Below are 17,965 nucleotides of genomic sequence, written 5' to 3' on the forward strand. Positions count from 1 at the left end.
AAGGCTTCAACACAAACTCAGGTGCACTACTATATAGCACAAAAAGCCCTTGAGTTGGTGCAACGTGCTTGGCTAATGAGTCAATTACTCCATCAGCCTCGCGATAACAAAACATAACCTGCAGCAAAGAAAAATGAGACGTGAGGACCAGAATCTCCTGCAATACCCTGCAAAGCCGTCCTGCTTGCACCTGCCTCCTACATAAAACATTGAACACAAATGTAGAATCAGTCTCAACAACAATATTAGCAAACCCAAACTGACGGACAACCCATAACCCATCTTGCACTGCCCACATTTCTGCCATGATATTGGAGTTGACATGAATCTCTCTTTCGAAACCCAAAACAAAGTGCCCCACACAATTTCGGAATGCACCTTCCAACCCTGCATATCCTGGATTTTGAATAGAGGAGCCGTCGACATTTAATTTTAAGCAACCAGAGCTTGGAGGAACCCAAGATATCCATAGCAAAAAATTTGGAGTGTTGGGTTGGGCCTTAGCCGGCACAGCTTCCAACCAAGATGTGGCAAATTGGTTAGCCGCGCACACAACATTTTGGGGGCACAGAGGTTCATTATTGAAGATGGCCTTATTTCTGGCTTGCCACATAAACCATAACATAGCAACAAGTTTGAGATAAACATTTTCATCCAACAAGTGTCGTACCTCTGCCAAAGAGACCAACAGATGTTTGCTTGGTTGCAAAAGGGCCAAATTTATACACTGCAGTAGAGAACTCCACGCCTAACATTCCCATACAATATGCAACCATGATGGTGGAATAAGAACTCATTGGTTGGCAAAGCATTGTGACAAACAAACCATAGAAAGAGATTTAATTTTGAGGGTAATTTCAGCCGCCATAGCAGCCGCCAAGGAAGGCTAGGCATGCCATTGGGGGGATTAGAGTCTGGATAAGGAGCCAATTATATGCTGACTTGAAAATAAAATCTCCCTGATTATTTGGTTCCCAAACAGGTGCGTCAATGGAAGGGGGCAAGGGGATAGGAATTGATTGAATTGACTCAAGAATTTGGGACGGGAGATAGTCTTTTAGCAGATCCATAAGCCAAGACAAAACTAATAGAGTCAAACAAGTCTTTAACTTTAAGATGTACAACGTTGGGTGCAAAATATAGTCACGCAATCTGTAAGGTCCTACCCAATGGTCCAACCAAATAGATAAATCACTATTAGCTCCAAGTTGTTTGGTTTGATCTTGGTATTCCTTTTTGTACTATCCTCTCTCATTTTAATAAAATTCTTCTTCGCTGTTCAAAAAAAAACAAAAAAAAACAAAAGATCTCCAAGTTGCCAAATTACACCTTGATTAAGATACGGTATGATAGAGTAAATTACACCCTGTTTTTCGGATATGTTTGGTTTGTTGTTTTCTCAATATCATGGCGATCATTGATCGTCGGGTTGTGGTTGAGTCCTTCAGGACCCACCACACAACATCTTTATAAGTTGCAATCTCCAAAAGAAAGCAATAAATTAGAACAAAGGAGTATTAGATGGAAGGAGTGGCGCAGTAAGGATTTCAATGCTAGAAGTTCCTGGTGCTGAGTTACTCCAGTACTCCTCCACTCTAAAAGGTCTCTAAATTGGCAATGAAACAATTTGATATGAAGAATGGTGGTGAGATTGGGAAGGTGAGAAGTGATAGAGCCATAGATTAACTTCTTTTTATTTTTCAATTTATTGTGGTGACTTCATGGCTTCATTTTATTGTGGTTGATCATCATGGCAAAGGATGGATGGGAGAGGGTGGAGCTAGAAGATGGTGGTAGTGGATAGCAGTTGTGTTCTAGTGGATGGAGTTATTAAAAAAAAAAAAATTAATGTATTATTGATTGTATCTAAAACATAATCCAAGAATACTTTTATATAGGGTATAAGACTTGACCATCATTGATTCACTGGCCTCTATGGAATAAAGCAAGCTCCCCGTGCGTGGTTTGACCGGCTCAGCTATTTCTTCTCAACTTAGGTTTTTGCTATAGTTCGGCTGATCCATCCTTGTTTATTTATCAGTCTAACAGAAGGATACTACTTCTAATATACGTACACGACATGATACTCACTGGAAGCAACTCAGAGTTGATTGATTGGTGTGTTCGATCAGCAGCTTCGTTCATGAATTTGCCATCAAGGACCTTGGCCAGCTCAACTACTTTTTGGGAGTTGAAGTGCATAACACAGATTTTGGGCTCGTCCTTTGTCAATCCAAGTATGCCTGTGAGTTACTTACTAAAGCTCAAATGGTTCGATGCAAGCCAATATCCCCTCCCATGGCAATCAATGTCCGGTCTAATCTAATTCAGCCCCTTACCTGGATCCTACTTATTATCGGAGCATTGTTGGAGCTTTACAATATCTTACATTTACCAGACTAGATATTGCTTATGCTGTTAATTATGTACGTGGCCCAATTTATGCATTGTCCCACATTGGGCACTATCAAGCTGTTAAACGCATCATTCGTTATGTGGGTGCGACCATGCGCATACTCCGCCACAGTTCTTTGGATCTATATGCCTTTTCTGATGCTGATTGGGCAGGTTGTTTTATTACACGAAGGTCCACAACTGGTTTTGTACGTTTTTAGGTAGCACATGTATCTCATGGTGTGCAAAGAAGCAAGCTACAGTGGCGTGATCAAGTGCAGAAGCTGAGTACCGTTCCATAGCCTCCACTGCCACAGCGGCTGAACTTACATGGATCACCTCACTTCTTCGCGATATTGGCATTCATCTTTTTCAGCCACCCATTCTCCATTGTGATAATTTAACTGCAGCAACGTAGTATCAAAGAACAAAAGTCTCCATCATCTACTACATATGCAAAAGCTGAGAATGAACCAATAAGTAAATGAACACTACCACCTCCAAACAGACAACCACTCAAGAAATACACCCAGAAAGACACCTCCATCATTATAAACACTCCCACTCCCACTCCCACACGCACCAAACCAAACCCAGGTACTCAGAAAGCAAATGAACTCGACAACCTAACAGAAACACTAAGAGGAAGTATTACTCCACAAGATTTCTCCTTACCTTCAGTTTCCTAATGCCTTGGATACATCTCTTGACATCTTCTACCGAGTAATCTTCATTCAGATTGTAGAAAGATTTAAGCCACACTGCAACCTTTGTCTTTATGTTCTCCACAAGTAGCCCCTCCTCAAAAGCTTTATTCCTAAAGATGATCTGATTTCTTTCCAACCAAATGGACCGGACACCTGCAAAAAAGCAAATTTCCCAGCAACCTTCCTCCACATATTTGAATCTATTAGAAAACCACCATCATAGAAGGTCAACTAAATTAGCAGGACACACCTAAACTATTCCCCACCATTCTAAAATTTCAGACCATACCTTCCAAATTTTTGAACAATGTAAAAATAAATGAGCCACAGTTTCCAATTCCAAGTTACAAAAGGGACACAGCCCCAATTGACCATTCTCAGGATCCGATTGAGGATATTCCTCCTCATCAATTCAGAACCAGTAGCTACTTTTCCCTGCTCAGCTTGCCACAAAACACCTCAACTTTGAATGGACATATGTTTTTCCCAATCCTTTTACATATCGGGCCAATGAAATTCTGAGAATTAAACTCCAACTCCCATTTCCCATAGCAAGATTTCACAGAGATTGCAATCGATTTACTATCCCACCTCCATCTCAGTGAGTCCTCCTCAATAGATTGCAAAGAAATAGAATTAAGTCTTAACCTTAATTCATTAACCTGTTCAACTTCCCAGTCATGTAGTTGTCTTCTGAAGGTGAGATCCCAAAACAAATTGGAGTGATTGAAAATTTCCCCAACCCTTGAATTCTTTTGGTTCCACTTAATAAAAAGTCTAGGGAAAACAAACTTAAGGGGTTGATTGCCAATCCAGATATCTTCCCAAAAAAGAAGTATTCATACCTGAACCAGCTTTAATCCAAAATACCTCATCAGTGATCATCTCAAAATTAGACCCTTCTCTACCAACATTACATATATCACCCCAAATTTTGGAGAACTTGGTTTGATTAGGGATTTGAGATGGAAGCCACTTCGAACCAGATACACCATACTTACCATTGATTGCTTTTACCCAAAGGGAGTCTTTTTCCACCCCATGCCTCCACCACCATTTGCATAATAGTGATGCATTCTGAATTAGTAACTTTTTAATCCCCAAACAACGCCCGCCCACCCACCCCCCATTTATTGCTTTTAGTCACCCTATCCCCCCACCATATGTAATCTTCTTTTCTCCTCAGTATCACCCCACAAAAATTGCCTTTGTAACTTTTCCAACTTCCTTGCAACTGAAATAGGCATCTTGAAGAGAGACATGTAGAACAGAGGTAAATTTCCTAAATTAGAGTTAATCATCGTTTGCTGGCCTCCAAGAGTTATATTCTTCCTATTCAAACTGGATAATTTCTTCTCAAATCTCTCAATTACTGAATTCCATGTAGACCACCTTCTAGGATTGGCACCCAAAGGTAATCCCAAATATTTAGTTGGAAGTTTAATCACTTTGCACCCCAGAATTTCAGCATATGATTCGACAATCTCTTCAGGGATGCCAATACCACAAAGCTGGCTCTTAGCAAAGTTGATTTTCAAACCTGATATTAGCTGAAAGGTGCATAAGATTCCCATGATAGATTGAACTTCTTGTCTGTCATTTTTGCAGAAAATTATAGTGTAATCAGCAAATTTAAGGTGAGAAATGACTGGACCATCATTTCCCATTTTAATCCCTGATATCACATTCTCAGATTTAGCTCTTTCAAATAGGATGTTGAGACCTTCAGCAACAGTGTTGAATAGCAAGGAGACAAGTGATGTAGGACAAATTTAGAACACTCAAAATATTGCCGCCTACAACAAGAATCATGGTGGTTTTGGGTGGAGAAATAAGAATGTTATTTGGATAAGTGCACTTAGAAGAAGAAAGGGAGGAATGAGAAGGAGAAGAGTATACGCAAAGAAGAGGGAGGTGTGTCCGTTGATCCGGGGAAGATATAGTCCGTTATGAATTGGCAACGACCGAAGAACGTATTTGAGATCTAAAGTTTTCTGGAGTTGGCCGGTTACTACCATCGTTTGGAATGACTTGTTTGAGGCGGCTTTTGAGGAATTGAAGAGGAGGTTGACTATTGCACTAGTTTTGACTGTACCCGAATGTGGAGTTGACTACTCCGTTTATTGCAATGCGTCTAAGGAGGGATTGGGGTGCGTGTTGATGCAATCCGGGTGAGTGGTCCCACTTTGGGTGCCATTTGCGGGGCGGGGCGTGACAGGTGGAGTATGGGTCGAGGCAATTAAAAACTCACGAACCAAACTATCCTACCCATGACTTAGAACTCGCGGATGTCGTCATTGCCTTGAAGAATTGGCGTCACTATCTTTATGGTGAAAAATTTGAAGTCTTTTCCAATCATAAGAACCTAAAGTACCTCTTCTCCCAAAAAGAGCTTAACCTACATCAACGTTGTTGGATGGAACACTTAGAAGATTATGACTTCGAATTGCAATGTCATCTGGGTAAGGCGAACGTTGTGGCGGACGCATTGAGTAGAAAACCAACACACCTAGCAAGTCTAGCTATTCACGAATGGAAAATGATGAATGATTTGAGCTTTTATGCTTTGCACTTTGAGGAAGTTCGGGAAAGGGTCACGTTATGCAACTTGACGGTGCAATCAAAATTATCGACTCGAATAATTGAAGCTCAACAACACGGTGAGGAAATGGAGGAACTTCGTGCTAAATTTCTCAGTCGAAACGCTCAAGAAGGGTGGATGATTCACGCCGATCAAAGCTTGCGTTATCATGGAAAGTTGTTCATACCCGTTTCGTGTCTGGAAGAAATCTTGCGAGAGTTCCACCATTCACCGTTAGCCATTCATCCAAGAGGAACGAAAATGTATCATGACTTACGTAGGCAATTTTGGTGGTCCTGAATGAAAAGGGTCGTCGTGATTTTCGTATCCAAGTGTCTTACATGTAAATAAGTGAAAGCCGAATATCAACGACCCGCAGGGGAGTTACAACCATTGCCTGTGGGCGAGTGGAAGTGGGAAAATGTGACCATGGATTTTGTTACAGGTTTACCAAGGTCGCCAAGGGGGCTTGACGCTATTTGAATAATCGTGGATCGTTTGACCAAAACTTCTCATTTCTTGCCTATTCAGGTTACCGATTCAGTAGATACGCTTAGCCGTTTGTATATTCGAGAGATTATCCGACTTCATGGGATTCCTGTATCTATCGTGTCTGATCGAGATCCAAGATTTACCGCGCATTTTTGGCAGAGTTTGCAAGTCGCTTTGGGCATGAATCTTTTGTTTAGTACCGTGTATCACCCTCAAACAGATGGGCAATCTGAGAGAACGATTTAGATTTTGGAAGACATGTTTCGGGCTTGCACGATGGATTTCCGGGGTAGTTGGGAGGACCATTTACAGTTGGTAGAATTCACGTACAACAATAGCTATCAATCTAGTATCGAAATGGCACCGTATGAGGCTTTGTATGGGAGACCATGTCGATCACCTGTGTGTTGGACAGAATTGGGAGAGGCTACATTAGTGGGGCTGGATATGATTAAGGAGACCTCCGAGAGTATGAAATTAATTCGTCAACGCCTTAAGGAAGCTCAAGAGAGGACACCTGAACAAGTTAAAGTGATTCACCAAAGATTGTTGACCGCGCAAAGTAGGCAAAAGAACTATGCTGATCGTCGTCATCGCTTGAAGAAGGGGATCACATATTCCTTAAAGTATCGCCGCATAGAGGTTTATCACGTTTTGGGAAAAAGGGGAAGCTTTCGCCGCATTATATTAGGTCGTTTGATATCATCGAGAAGATTGGGGAGGTTGCATAACGTTTGGCCTTGCCACCGAAGCTACCAGGTGTACATGACGTATTCCACATGTCAATGTTGAGAAAGTATGAACCGGATCCGTCTCACGTGCTAGAGTGGTCCGAACTTAAGTTGGATGCCGATGCGTCTTATGGGGAGGAACCGATACGTATCCTAAATTCGCATGATCAAGTGTTGAGGGGTAAGACGACACCATTGGTGCGAGTATTGTGGAAGAGTTAGGGTAGCAAGGAGTCGACATGGGAAAGGGAAGATAAAGTTAGAGAGAAGTATCCACATTTATTTTCGGAATGAACCAATGTGAGTGTTTCATATTTAAATATCATGATATATGACTTGTTGCATAATATTGATGGTTATAAGTGTTGCATGCATACGTGGTGTTCATGTTAGCTAGAATTGGCATGGAAAATTTCGAGCACAAAATTTCTTTAAGGATGGTAGAATGTAGAGACCCGTAATTTCGTTTAATAAAGTCAAATTGTCTCGTAAATGAAAATTGATGATATTATGTGGATATTTGTTCGAAGGGTTTGATGTGCAAGAGTTTGGAAGATTTGGGTGATAGTATAGTATGTATTTGTGTGAGTATATATAGGGAGGAGTGTGAGAAACACACTCACACCCCTCACTCCCTCTCTCCCGTCCATCTCTCTCCCCTCTCGGCATTCTCTCTCTTCTCTCTCTCAAAATTTCACCCAATAACCCACCAAAACAACCATAAATCCTTCATCTCTATGCGTATTGGAGCTTGTGCTTGGTGAGGCGTATTTGGCTCAGTGTAGACTTTGGAGTCTAAGGCTCGATCTCTCTTTCTTGGAAATCATGCTTCGGCCTCGAGGTAAGGATTCTACCTCTCAACATATGTAAAGGGAGTGTTTTTTTTTTTGCCTTGAAATTGTGCCTATAGTTGTTGTCGTTGTTGTTGTAGTTGAATCCTCGAAAATCTGCTCGTAACGTCACTAAATCAATACGGGCTTTTTGCCATATCGATACCATTTCAAAACCGTAACTTCAGAATTTCTGATTTGAATGTTGTATCGTACGTCCATTTTTGCTGTATCGTTACCAGAACCTTATGGACAAATTTCTTGCATTTGTTCTGTACTTCATCGTTTTGACCCCCACCCACTTTTAACTTGTTCTAAGCACCTCCAAACCACCCCATAGCATGATTAATCATATTCGTTGAGTACATGAAGTATCCTTGCATCTCTCGCCTTGGTTTGGTGGAAATTTTACATTGTTTACTTCTTGGACTTCGGTTGAATTGAAATGACACAATATGAGGTTATGTGACACTTGAACACCTTTGGACACATCGAGAACATTTTGGACCCATCGACAGGTGGGTGCCTGGCAGGGGATATCGGGATCCCTTAATTGGCTCGGCAGGAGCAAAGGCTCATAATTGTTACATTCAGGACCTATCGATGGGTATGGTGTCTGGCAGGGGGTATCGAGATCTCTTAATTGGCCCGGCAGGAGCTTCGCCTCATGACACATACTACGAAAAGACGTTAGACACATGAAAGATGGAAATGGTTCAAGTTTGAGTTGCACGATAAGCGTTAAATGGTTGTTGAGCTTATTGAACTAAGATTGTTGGTTAACCTGTGGTCTCGTTCATGTTCCTATCTTGAGATCATCCTAGCATTTCATTTGCATATAATGTTAGCGTAGAATTTCCTATTGGGCGAGTGCAGCTCAAATCTTACATCAATTTCAGGTAATAACTCAAGGCAGTAGCTAGCATGACTCAATGCTTGGATGTGGACACACTTTAAAAGCTAACGATGAGAAGTTACATGTCCATCTTTGTAAATCTCTTTTGGAAAATGTATTTGTAACTTTAATTTTGTAAATCTTTAAGTATGACATATTGTAACTCTTAACTCTTTCTATACCATGTACTTATGTTAATTTGGGCTGTTGATATAATCTTTTGGAAACTAATGGATGTTGAAGTGTGATTATGGAAATGGGAATGCTATATTATTTTGGGTATCGTACGAATTGTTGTGAGGTTTTAATTATGGAAATCCTTTATAATTATATTTAAAATCGAGGGCGTGAAATTTCAAGCTGTCCTCAAGGTCCTACTAGACTACCCCCGATTAAAATAGGGTCCTGTCAAGCCGCCCCTGAGATCCTGCTAAGCCCACAATCTTTCATCTGTTTTCCTTTTCCTTTAACCATAACATTAATTGCACGTACAATGTTATTCATCAAAAAAAACTAATTTAGAGCATAGTACATTTTTATTAGATAACAAGTAAATCAATTAATACTGTATGAATAAATCGCATAATATTTTATGATTGGTCGATGCCTTTACGTTATTAAAATGTGTGAATTAATATTTAAACACGTAAATTATCAATTTTGTAATCTTAGCAATATTTTTAACAACTCTAATCGTGACTTATTTTTTTATTGTTACACCAGCAATAATTACACTCATGTATATATTTAGCTATATCCAATTTTACAAATGAATATAATCATAATATTTTTTGTTAACCCTAATAATTAATTGAATGCCTACATTAAAATAATAATAGTAATATAAGATGATAGGCCGAAACATGATCGGTTAATAAACTAAGGACTAGTTGTAATAAGTCATTAGTTCTTTTGGGTCGAAATCATATGTTAAATAACCTCAGGGGTGTAACTGTAATAAAAGTATCTTTTTATCAAAATCGTAACCTTCATGTACAGTGGGCGGAAAAACAGGGGAGAAGACCTCCGCGACTCCGGGATCGTTTTGCTTCACTCCGGAACCTTCGAAACCAATATGTAAACATTTATTATACTTAGGAGAGAGTAGGGGAAACATTTTATCTACCTCAAATTCGGTCAGAAAGCGAGAAGCTGGTCCCGGATGGTTTCGGAAAAATTGGAGGAGATGACGGAGCACGAGACACCGGGGCTGACTTCGGGTGACTGGAACTAGGCTCTGTGATGCCGAGGCACGGGTTAGGAGAGGCGTAGGTCGAATTGGCGTTCGGAGTGTGGGACTGCGACCCTCTTTGTTTTGTTTCTTTAGATTTTCACCATGGACGAATTTCCTTTCATGTCCTTCTCTTCTACTGTTGGTAGTGGTGGTGTTTTTTTTTTTTTTAAGGAACGAAGCAGTGTATTTATTTTTTTTTTAGGAACGAAGCAGTGTATTTATAAGGGGAAGTGGAGAGAAGAGTGGGGTGCAAGAAATGGGGTTGGGGAGGTGGCTGCCGAAAATGGGAAAGGGGGATGGTTCGGCTTGGTGTGGGGAACAGGTAAAGAGAAAGAGAGGGAGAGAGACGGCAAAGAGAGATGAGATATGGCTGGAGCACATTTTGGTGGTGGAAAAGTTTTATAGTACATTATGGCACAAGGTATTAATACATATATCCACATTTACACAATTACACAATTAAAGGATTAATTTAATACAAAACAAATACTAATCACAATTACCAATAAAATATATTTTGAAATCACATGAATAGTTAGTAGAATAATTAGTTAATAAAATTTGGAACAATAATAAAAAAAATTTTTGAACTGTAATTTTTCTTTATTGGAAAAAAAATAGGGCCAAAAATCCGGATCGTTACAAATATAGCAATTGTTCTTCTGCTAATGCCCTTAGACCTTATTTGATTCACGGATTATTTTCATCCTTAATTTTCCCAATTCCATGTTTAAGTCGCTTGGAATTACTGATGGGATAAGGAACACTTTTTTAATAAAAAAGTAATTGAAAAGCTTTGGTCAAAAAAGGAGAGCTTTCAAGAATCAAAACAGCTTGAACGACACTTCAAAACCAGAACTTCTATGGACATTGATGGTGCGTGCACCGACGGTGCACATACCAACACGTGGGGCCACTCCGATCGCATTTAATCAATTACCATATTTTCTTAATACCCATTTTGCTATCTTTGCATACATACCGGCATGTAGAACACTTTTTTAATAAAAAAGTATTTAATATTGTAATTGTTCTTCCGCTAATGCCCTTAGGCCTCGTTTGATTCGCGGATTAATTTCATTCTTAATTTTTCCGATCCCATATTTAATTCGCGTGGAATTACTTATGGGATAAGAACACTTTTTTAATAAAAAAGTATTTGAAAAGCTTTGGTCGAAAAAAGAAAGCTTTCAGGAATCAAAACAGCTTGAACGACACTTCAAAACCAGAACTGCTATAGACACCGATGGTGCACATACCGGCATGCGGGGCCCACTCCGGTCGCATTTAATTAATTGCTATTTTTTCTTAATACCCATTTTGCTATCTTTACATACATACCGGCATGTAGGGTCCGCTCTGAGTTCCGCATGGAAATGATTGAAAGTAAAATTACCAAAGATATACATAATCATTTGTTTTCATTCACTTCATTTGAATTTTACAAAAGGAACAATTCCATTTCCACTTGCTGATGAGTTACTACATGTATATATGGGTCACACCAGATGCATGACGCACAAGCAAAACAGTTTCCTTTTATATATATACTAGTTTTTGCTCGTACCTACGGCACTACGCGTCTTAGTTGGAATTGTCTGTGCCTAAGGCTCTTGCTAGCTAGTGGCTTAAACACTAAATCGATTCATTAGTATGTAGTATGTGATCATCTTCTTAGTGGCACGAAAGAGAATAACTTGTGCTTACACCACTCTCCAACTAAACTTTTAAGCTAGCTACAAAAAACTACTCCTTCCGTTCATTTTTTAGAGTCCAGTATTCCATTTTGGGCCGTCCCTTAATAAGTGTCCATTTTGTAAAGTTAGTGGGTAAAAGTTGGTGAATTTTCCATTTTACCCCTAAAAGTAGATTCCATTTTGAAAAGTTAGTGAGTAAAAATGTAATTATGATATTTCCATAGAAGGTAATGAGGGAAAATTGAGGTAAAAATTGATGTGAAAGATGTAACGATAACGCCTTTTTAATAAGTTGGAATTACAAAGCAGGACACTATAAAAAGGGATGGAGGGAGTATTAATTTGCGTATACGGTTTTGGAATTGGAAGATCGGTGGTATTTGTGCAATTACTACAAAGAATGTGGGCACTTACATTACACTTGCAAAGTTCCTTTGCACAATTACTACAAAAAATGTGGGGACTTACATTACATTTGCAAAGTTCATTGTCAATCCTTGGATCAAATGAACTAGCCCTTCTTTCAACTTGTAATTGTGTGATCCCCACACTCTTGTGTTTTATTAGGTAGAGATATATATTCTATCAAATTAATTGTAGCTATTTTTAGCTTCTTTCCTTCATCATGGAATAAATCACTACAAGAAAAATTGCATTGGGTGACGAATGAATATCGTCACAAATTGCTTGTTTTTCGTCACAAATAATATAGGTGACGAAAAAAAATTTGTCGACTAAAGGTTGTCGAGGATTCCTACCTGGTGACGAAATCTATTTTTCGTCACCTATAGTGTCTTTTGATGACGAAATATTTCGTCATCAAAAAGTGAATAATTGGTGACGAAATTTTTTTCCTCACTTATTGTGTTTTTTGACGACGAAATTTTTTGTCATAAATTATTCCTTTTGGCAACGAAAAAATTTGTCACTGATAAGTCTCATCGGTGACGAAAATTTTCGTTGCAAAAGACATTTTCATATGGGAAAAAAATCCTTTTTTTTTACTCTCACTGGGTTTCGAACCCGAGTCACTTGAGTTTTTCGCGCAAGCTCTAACCAACAGCACCACACATACTTTTCAATAAATATTTGAAATATCTAATATATAACATATATGTTTAACATAAAAATATATTTCAAATGTAATTTTGAACCTTTAAACATTAAAATTAGTAATTTTGATAAACATAAAAGTTGTAGGCAATTGAGTTATTGTTCAAACCCAATTTGAATTATCTCAATCGGAGTTTTTAGTAAAGAGTTATGTTCGAAATACATATAGTGACAAAGCGCAATTCATAAATTTCGTCACGAAAGGTACCCATTTGATGACGAAATATATTTTTCGTCGCTGAAAACGTTAAAATGGTGACGAAATTATTTTTCGTCACCAAAGTTAAGCATTTGGTGACAAAAAAAATATTTCGTTACTAAATTGGTCTGATTTAGCGACGAAATATTTTTTTGTCACCAAATGATTATCTTTGGCGACAAAAAATAATTTCGTCACCTTTTTTTAAGCTTTTGGTGACGAAAAATGTATTTCGTCTCCAAATGGGTACTTTTGGTGACGAAAATATTTTTTTCGTCGCTAAACAGGTATAATTGGTGACAAAATTATTTCGTCACGGAAGTTGTCAAAACGGTGACGAATTTATTTTTTCGTCGCCAAATATACTCATTTAGTGACAAAATAAAATTTCGTCGCCACTTTTTCGTCACCAATTTTCATTTTTCTTGTAGTGAATTAAGCACTTTGAAACTGAAATACACCAAAGGTGGTTGAATTAAAGGAGTAGTTTTAGCCTTAAATTATATGTGAATTATTCTGTCTAAGACTTGTGTGTGAGGGTAGAGGCGGATTGGGAGACCATTTTCAGGAGTAGACATGGGATCGACAATCATCTTCTCGTTAGGAATCGTCTTTTCCCATTTTTTTGTCAAGCAGAAAATCATGCATTAACTTAGACGATCAAAGTCTACAAGCCAGATAAACGACATTCATAAAGGTTCAAAAAAACTACGATAGTCGTAGACTAGATCCTAAGATGGCCAAAACCCATAGCATCGGCCAAGGCGATTTCCCTAGCTGCAAAAGGAATGGAGCTAGAGACTACTAAATTTTGATTCTGCTGCGATCCAAGTCTGGCCAGGTTATCGGCAATTTGGTTGGCTTGATGATAGATGTGGATGACGGATGAATTTGTCTGGGCAGCAATTCTTCGAGCTCTTCAACTATGTGACGGTGAGGGTGATCAACAGGTGGTCCTTCATTGTAAAAACCAACTGCCATGCTCGAATCAGACTATATGGTAACATTTGACATGCCCTTTTCCAAAATGATCGTGAGACCTCTGTAAATAGCCCATATCTCTACTTCCAAGCTGCTGGTGCAGGTTGCTTTGCCATAATAACCTAGGATCCAGTTCCCCGAGCTATCTCTGATCACTCCTCCAAAGCCAGCCGTATTGGTGGACTCGTAGAAGCAGCCATCCGTGTTCAACTTTAGATGTCTTGGTGAGGGTAAAACCCAAAATATCAGAGTCCCATGATGTTTATCATTAGCATGCGAAGCCTTAAAAGCAATAAAAATTTCCTTAGCGTAGATATATATTAACTTGCCTTAAGCACATAATTGATGTTGTTTCAACATTGTCAAAGCTCATCTTGTTGCGAGCTTTCCACAGTTGCCAAAGTGGAACCACAAAAACCATGGCCCAGGGCATGTTAACATCCAAACGAAAAGGAGTTTTTTTAACATCCAAACGAAAAGGAGTTTTCTTTTTGGCGTTGAAAATAATCCAATCTTTGACTGGTAAATTAAGGCTCACACTTAACCAATGATGATGCCGGAGGCACTTCCAAAAACTCACCAAGTGCTGCATGAACACGAGTATTTCCATGTCGGCCGGGCATATTCCTTTCTGGGGCACATCCTTGCCCTCCACCAAAGGGCACGAACGTCTACGGAATCAGTCCAGACCCCTCAAATCTCGAGCGATCAAATTTCAGTGGGTCTGAAAAGAATTCAGCATTCTTGTGTGTTGAATGCACACTCCAGTATAGCTGAATATCAATAGAATAGGAAATATAAATATTTATAACAAAATAATTTTCAACTTTTTAAGTAGACGACATGTTAATTAGTTGAACGAATAAAATTATGTCAACAGGCCTAGAAATCTTCACATCAAAGTTCGTATCAACTGTCTAGCTAGCTCTCGTATATATCAATCCTACTTAATCTATACTACTTCTTTAAAATGTATGAAGGTGTTTCCTACTTTTTGTTTTCCAAAATTGCCCCAAGCACTTACAATTATTAACACACTTGCCCCAAGTTTATTCACGCCAGTTCAGACTTCAGAGCATACACGACTATTGGAGGCAACCTTCCCATCCTAAACCGAAAAGACACAACCCTTCCAATCTATCTACAGATTATAAAAGACTCCAAGTCCACCGATAAAACACAACCCTTCCAATCTATCTACTGATTATAAAAGACTCCAAGTCCACCGACAAAACACAACCCTTCCAATCTATTGATTATTAAAGACTCCAAGCCTGCCGCCGCTTCGCCACCAGACTTCGAGTTCCAAACCACCATTATAGGCGCCTGACTCCTCAAGCCCTAGCAATCAGACTTCGAGTTCCAAACCACCATTATAGGCGCCTGACTCTCAAGCCGACCATTATAGGCGCCTAACTCTCAAACCGTAGCGATAATTGCTCAAGTAATCCATCCGAATTTCTAGAGTTGGCTATGATTGGAAGTTTTGTTCATGTCAAAAAGAGTCAGTTGGCTTGGTGCCGCCATGGAGGATGGAGTTCGTGGTGCGTGCTATGAATCCTAACAATGGTGTTGAAGGAAGGAAGTAAGTTTTGTTTCATGGGTCTGGAAGAAATGAATTCAATTTATGTTATATTTTGGAGCAATTAATTAAACACCCTGCTTGGGTATCACTTATGACTGATTACCCATATATGCAATAGTTTGTTTCTCCGTTGCTGTAGGAATAAACATACAGGAAGAATACTTCTCACAACAATGTTTGAAGACGAACAAGTGTACGATCAGTTAATACCAATGTTTATATGTCCTTAAAGGGATTATCTCACGAATTAACCTTGTTTCGAAACTATTTTGTCCAAACACTTTACGAATATGCTTGAACCTGTTTTGAATTCCAAAAGGATTGGCAAATTATGTACTACTCACTGTGAAGAGATATGCATGTTTAGAAAAAGGTGGATCATCTTTATGTGATAAAGCCAGATTGAAGTATTGGCTACATTAACAATCTCTTAAAATCTACGCCTTGTTTCTAAATACATGAAACATTGTCACTGGTCTCACAAGATTTAAGAGAGGCCTGCCGAATCCAGTTTTAAAATCCTATGAACCTGATCCTAAAGTTGTGTTCTCTCAAGTTTAGCCTATTTGAGGCAGCAATGCCCATCTCTTCTAAAAAATAGTACGGAGTAATTAACTATTGGATCATATCCCATGTGTGGAAGTGTATTCTCACAATCCCTTGCGCCTGTATTAATCATAACATCACTTGTGAAACCATATTCCATTGTGAAATCAGGTTATCAATTGGTTAGGAAGCGCTAGAAGAGAACCCGAGAAAGTTGGTATGGGAGGAGTATTACGATCCTGCTGGATAGTATTGGTAGCAAAGTATTTTGCCTGAGAAAGTTGTACTATGTAATAGTACGTCAACATTGCTTTTTGGACCAAGTTGTGTGGTTGGCAAGCAAGAAAAGAGTATCAAAGATGCTACTCACACAACAATTTACACAACCTCTCACATGCATGTGGACTCCACGCACACTACTATGTGTGGGCCCCATATATATGTGAGAGATTGTGTAAGTTGTTGTATTTGAATTGTTGTGTGAGTATCATTTTTGAAAGAATATATTTGCAGTTGTGGAGAGGAGGAAACAATGGAACATGCTTTGATGAAATATTGGTGGATTGAGGCACTGTTGAGATTGGGCAAAAAGTAAAATATCTCCCTAGACCATGAGCGCGTTCTATTTCGGGTATCATTTGCACACCGGACACCAGAATTGGTTACTCCCATTAATTTTAAGCTTGAATCAAGCCTTGTTGATTTGGTAACTTCGGGTATTTTAGTTTTAGTAGTGGCCGGAAAGAAAAATAGGATAATGATTGAAGAGAGGGATAATGAATGTAGAGAGATAGTGAGATAAATGAAATTAATAATTGAAGAAATAAGGTAATAGTTGGAGAAAGATATATATAGGGTAATGGTTGAAAAACAAATTTAAAACAAAGTAAAATTTGGAAACGAACAAGGCCAATATTTTTGTTTCTTTTTTCTAATTCCGAGAACATAATGTGCAAGCTATAACCAATGGTGAGAGGTAAAAGCTGGGTTGAACTCTTGCCTAATTAACATCCTTCAAAATGTCTCGTGCTCTATATTGGTTCAACTCATTTGGGTATTTTGAACATTTATGTACAAGATCTTTTTCTTTTATACCTAGGTGTCTAGGTCAACTTAAACTCACATCGACTGATGCTGTAGTCCCGAACACACTATTCATTAGCAGGAGGTCTAATTTAAGTCAAGGCAAACTCAATACAATGTCGTAGTAAATTATCACGTGCACGCACGTGCACTTTTGCTAGTCATCACAAAAAAACGAAAACAAAAAGTCCACAAGCCAATAGTACTTTACTCATTAGAAAGCCAAGATCCCTTTGTACACAGCAATAACCAACTGGGTATGCCTTTTAATTCTTGTTGACGTATCAATTTCAAAAAACTCTCCAAAACTGTGTATGCCTTTAAATTCTTCTTGATGTATTAATTTCAAAATATACCAAAAATATGCTTTTTAATTCTTGTTGACGTATCAATTTCAAAATACCCAAAAATTGGATACGCCTTTTAATTCTTGTTTTTTTTTTTCTAAGTAAAAGAATTATTAATCTTTATAAAGGATTACAAAGATTAAAAGGATTAAAGGCACACCGACAAATTAAAAGCCACCCGAGACCTAAAACAAGGCAAGACGCCAACTAAAGCCCAGAAATAACCACCGAAATCCAAATGAAAAGCAACCAAGGACCCAAACGAGCCTCAACCCCAAAACCTAAAACTCCACCAACAACAACAAAAACACAAAGAAAAAGCCACAACCAAAACCAAATAGCCGCCAAGCAAAACCAAAAAAGAAGCAAGACACCTCAAACCTACCCAAACTCGAGATCCAAAAGCCATAGAAAGGGATGCATCCTCCACGAAATTAACATCGTCCTCTGAGATATCCTCTTCCTCAAAATCATCTAAAGCATGTATCATTTCTTTTAATTCTTCCTCTTCCATTTCAACAAATCTCCTCAAATTATAATTCCTCCCTCC

At 38.7% G+C, this 17,965-nt stretch overlaps 1 protein-coding gene across 1 annotated transcript; it reads left to right on the plus strand.

Annotated features, from left to right (window-relative positions):
* Positions 1-1,617: 1,617 nt before the first annotated feature.
* On the plus strand, positions 1,618-2,615 carry LOC131328575 (uncharacterized mitochondrial protein AtMg00810-like). Its single transcript, XM_058361508.1, has 3 exons — positions 1,618-1,659; positions 2,042-2,237; positions 2,332-2,615. Exons 1-3 carry the CDS (start codon positions 1,618-1,620, stop codon positions 2,613-2,615), a joined length of 522 nt encoding a protein of 173 aa, XP_058217491.1.
* Positions 2,616-17,965: the final 15,350 nt, after the last annotated feature.

Source organism: Rhododendron vialii, chromosome 1a (genome assembly GCF_030253575.1).
Source record: "Rhododendron vialii isolate Sample 1 chromosome 1a, ASM3025357v1".
NCBI lineage: Eukaryota > Viridiplantae > Streptophyta > Magnoliopsida > Ericales > Ericaceae > Rhododendron > Rhododendron vialii.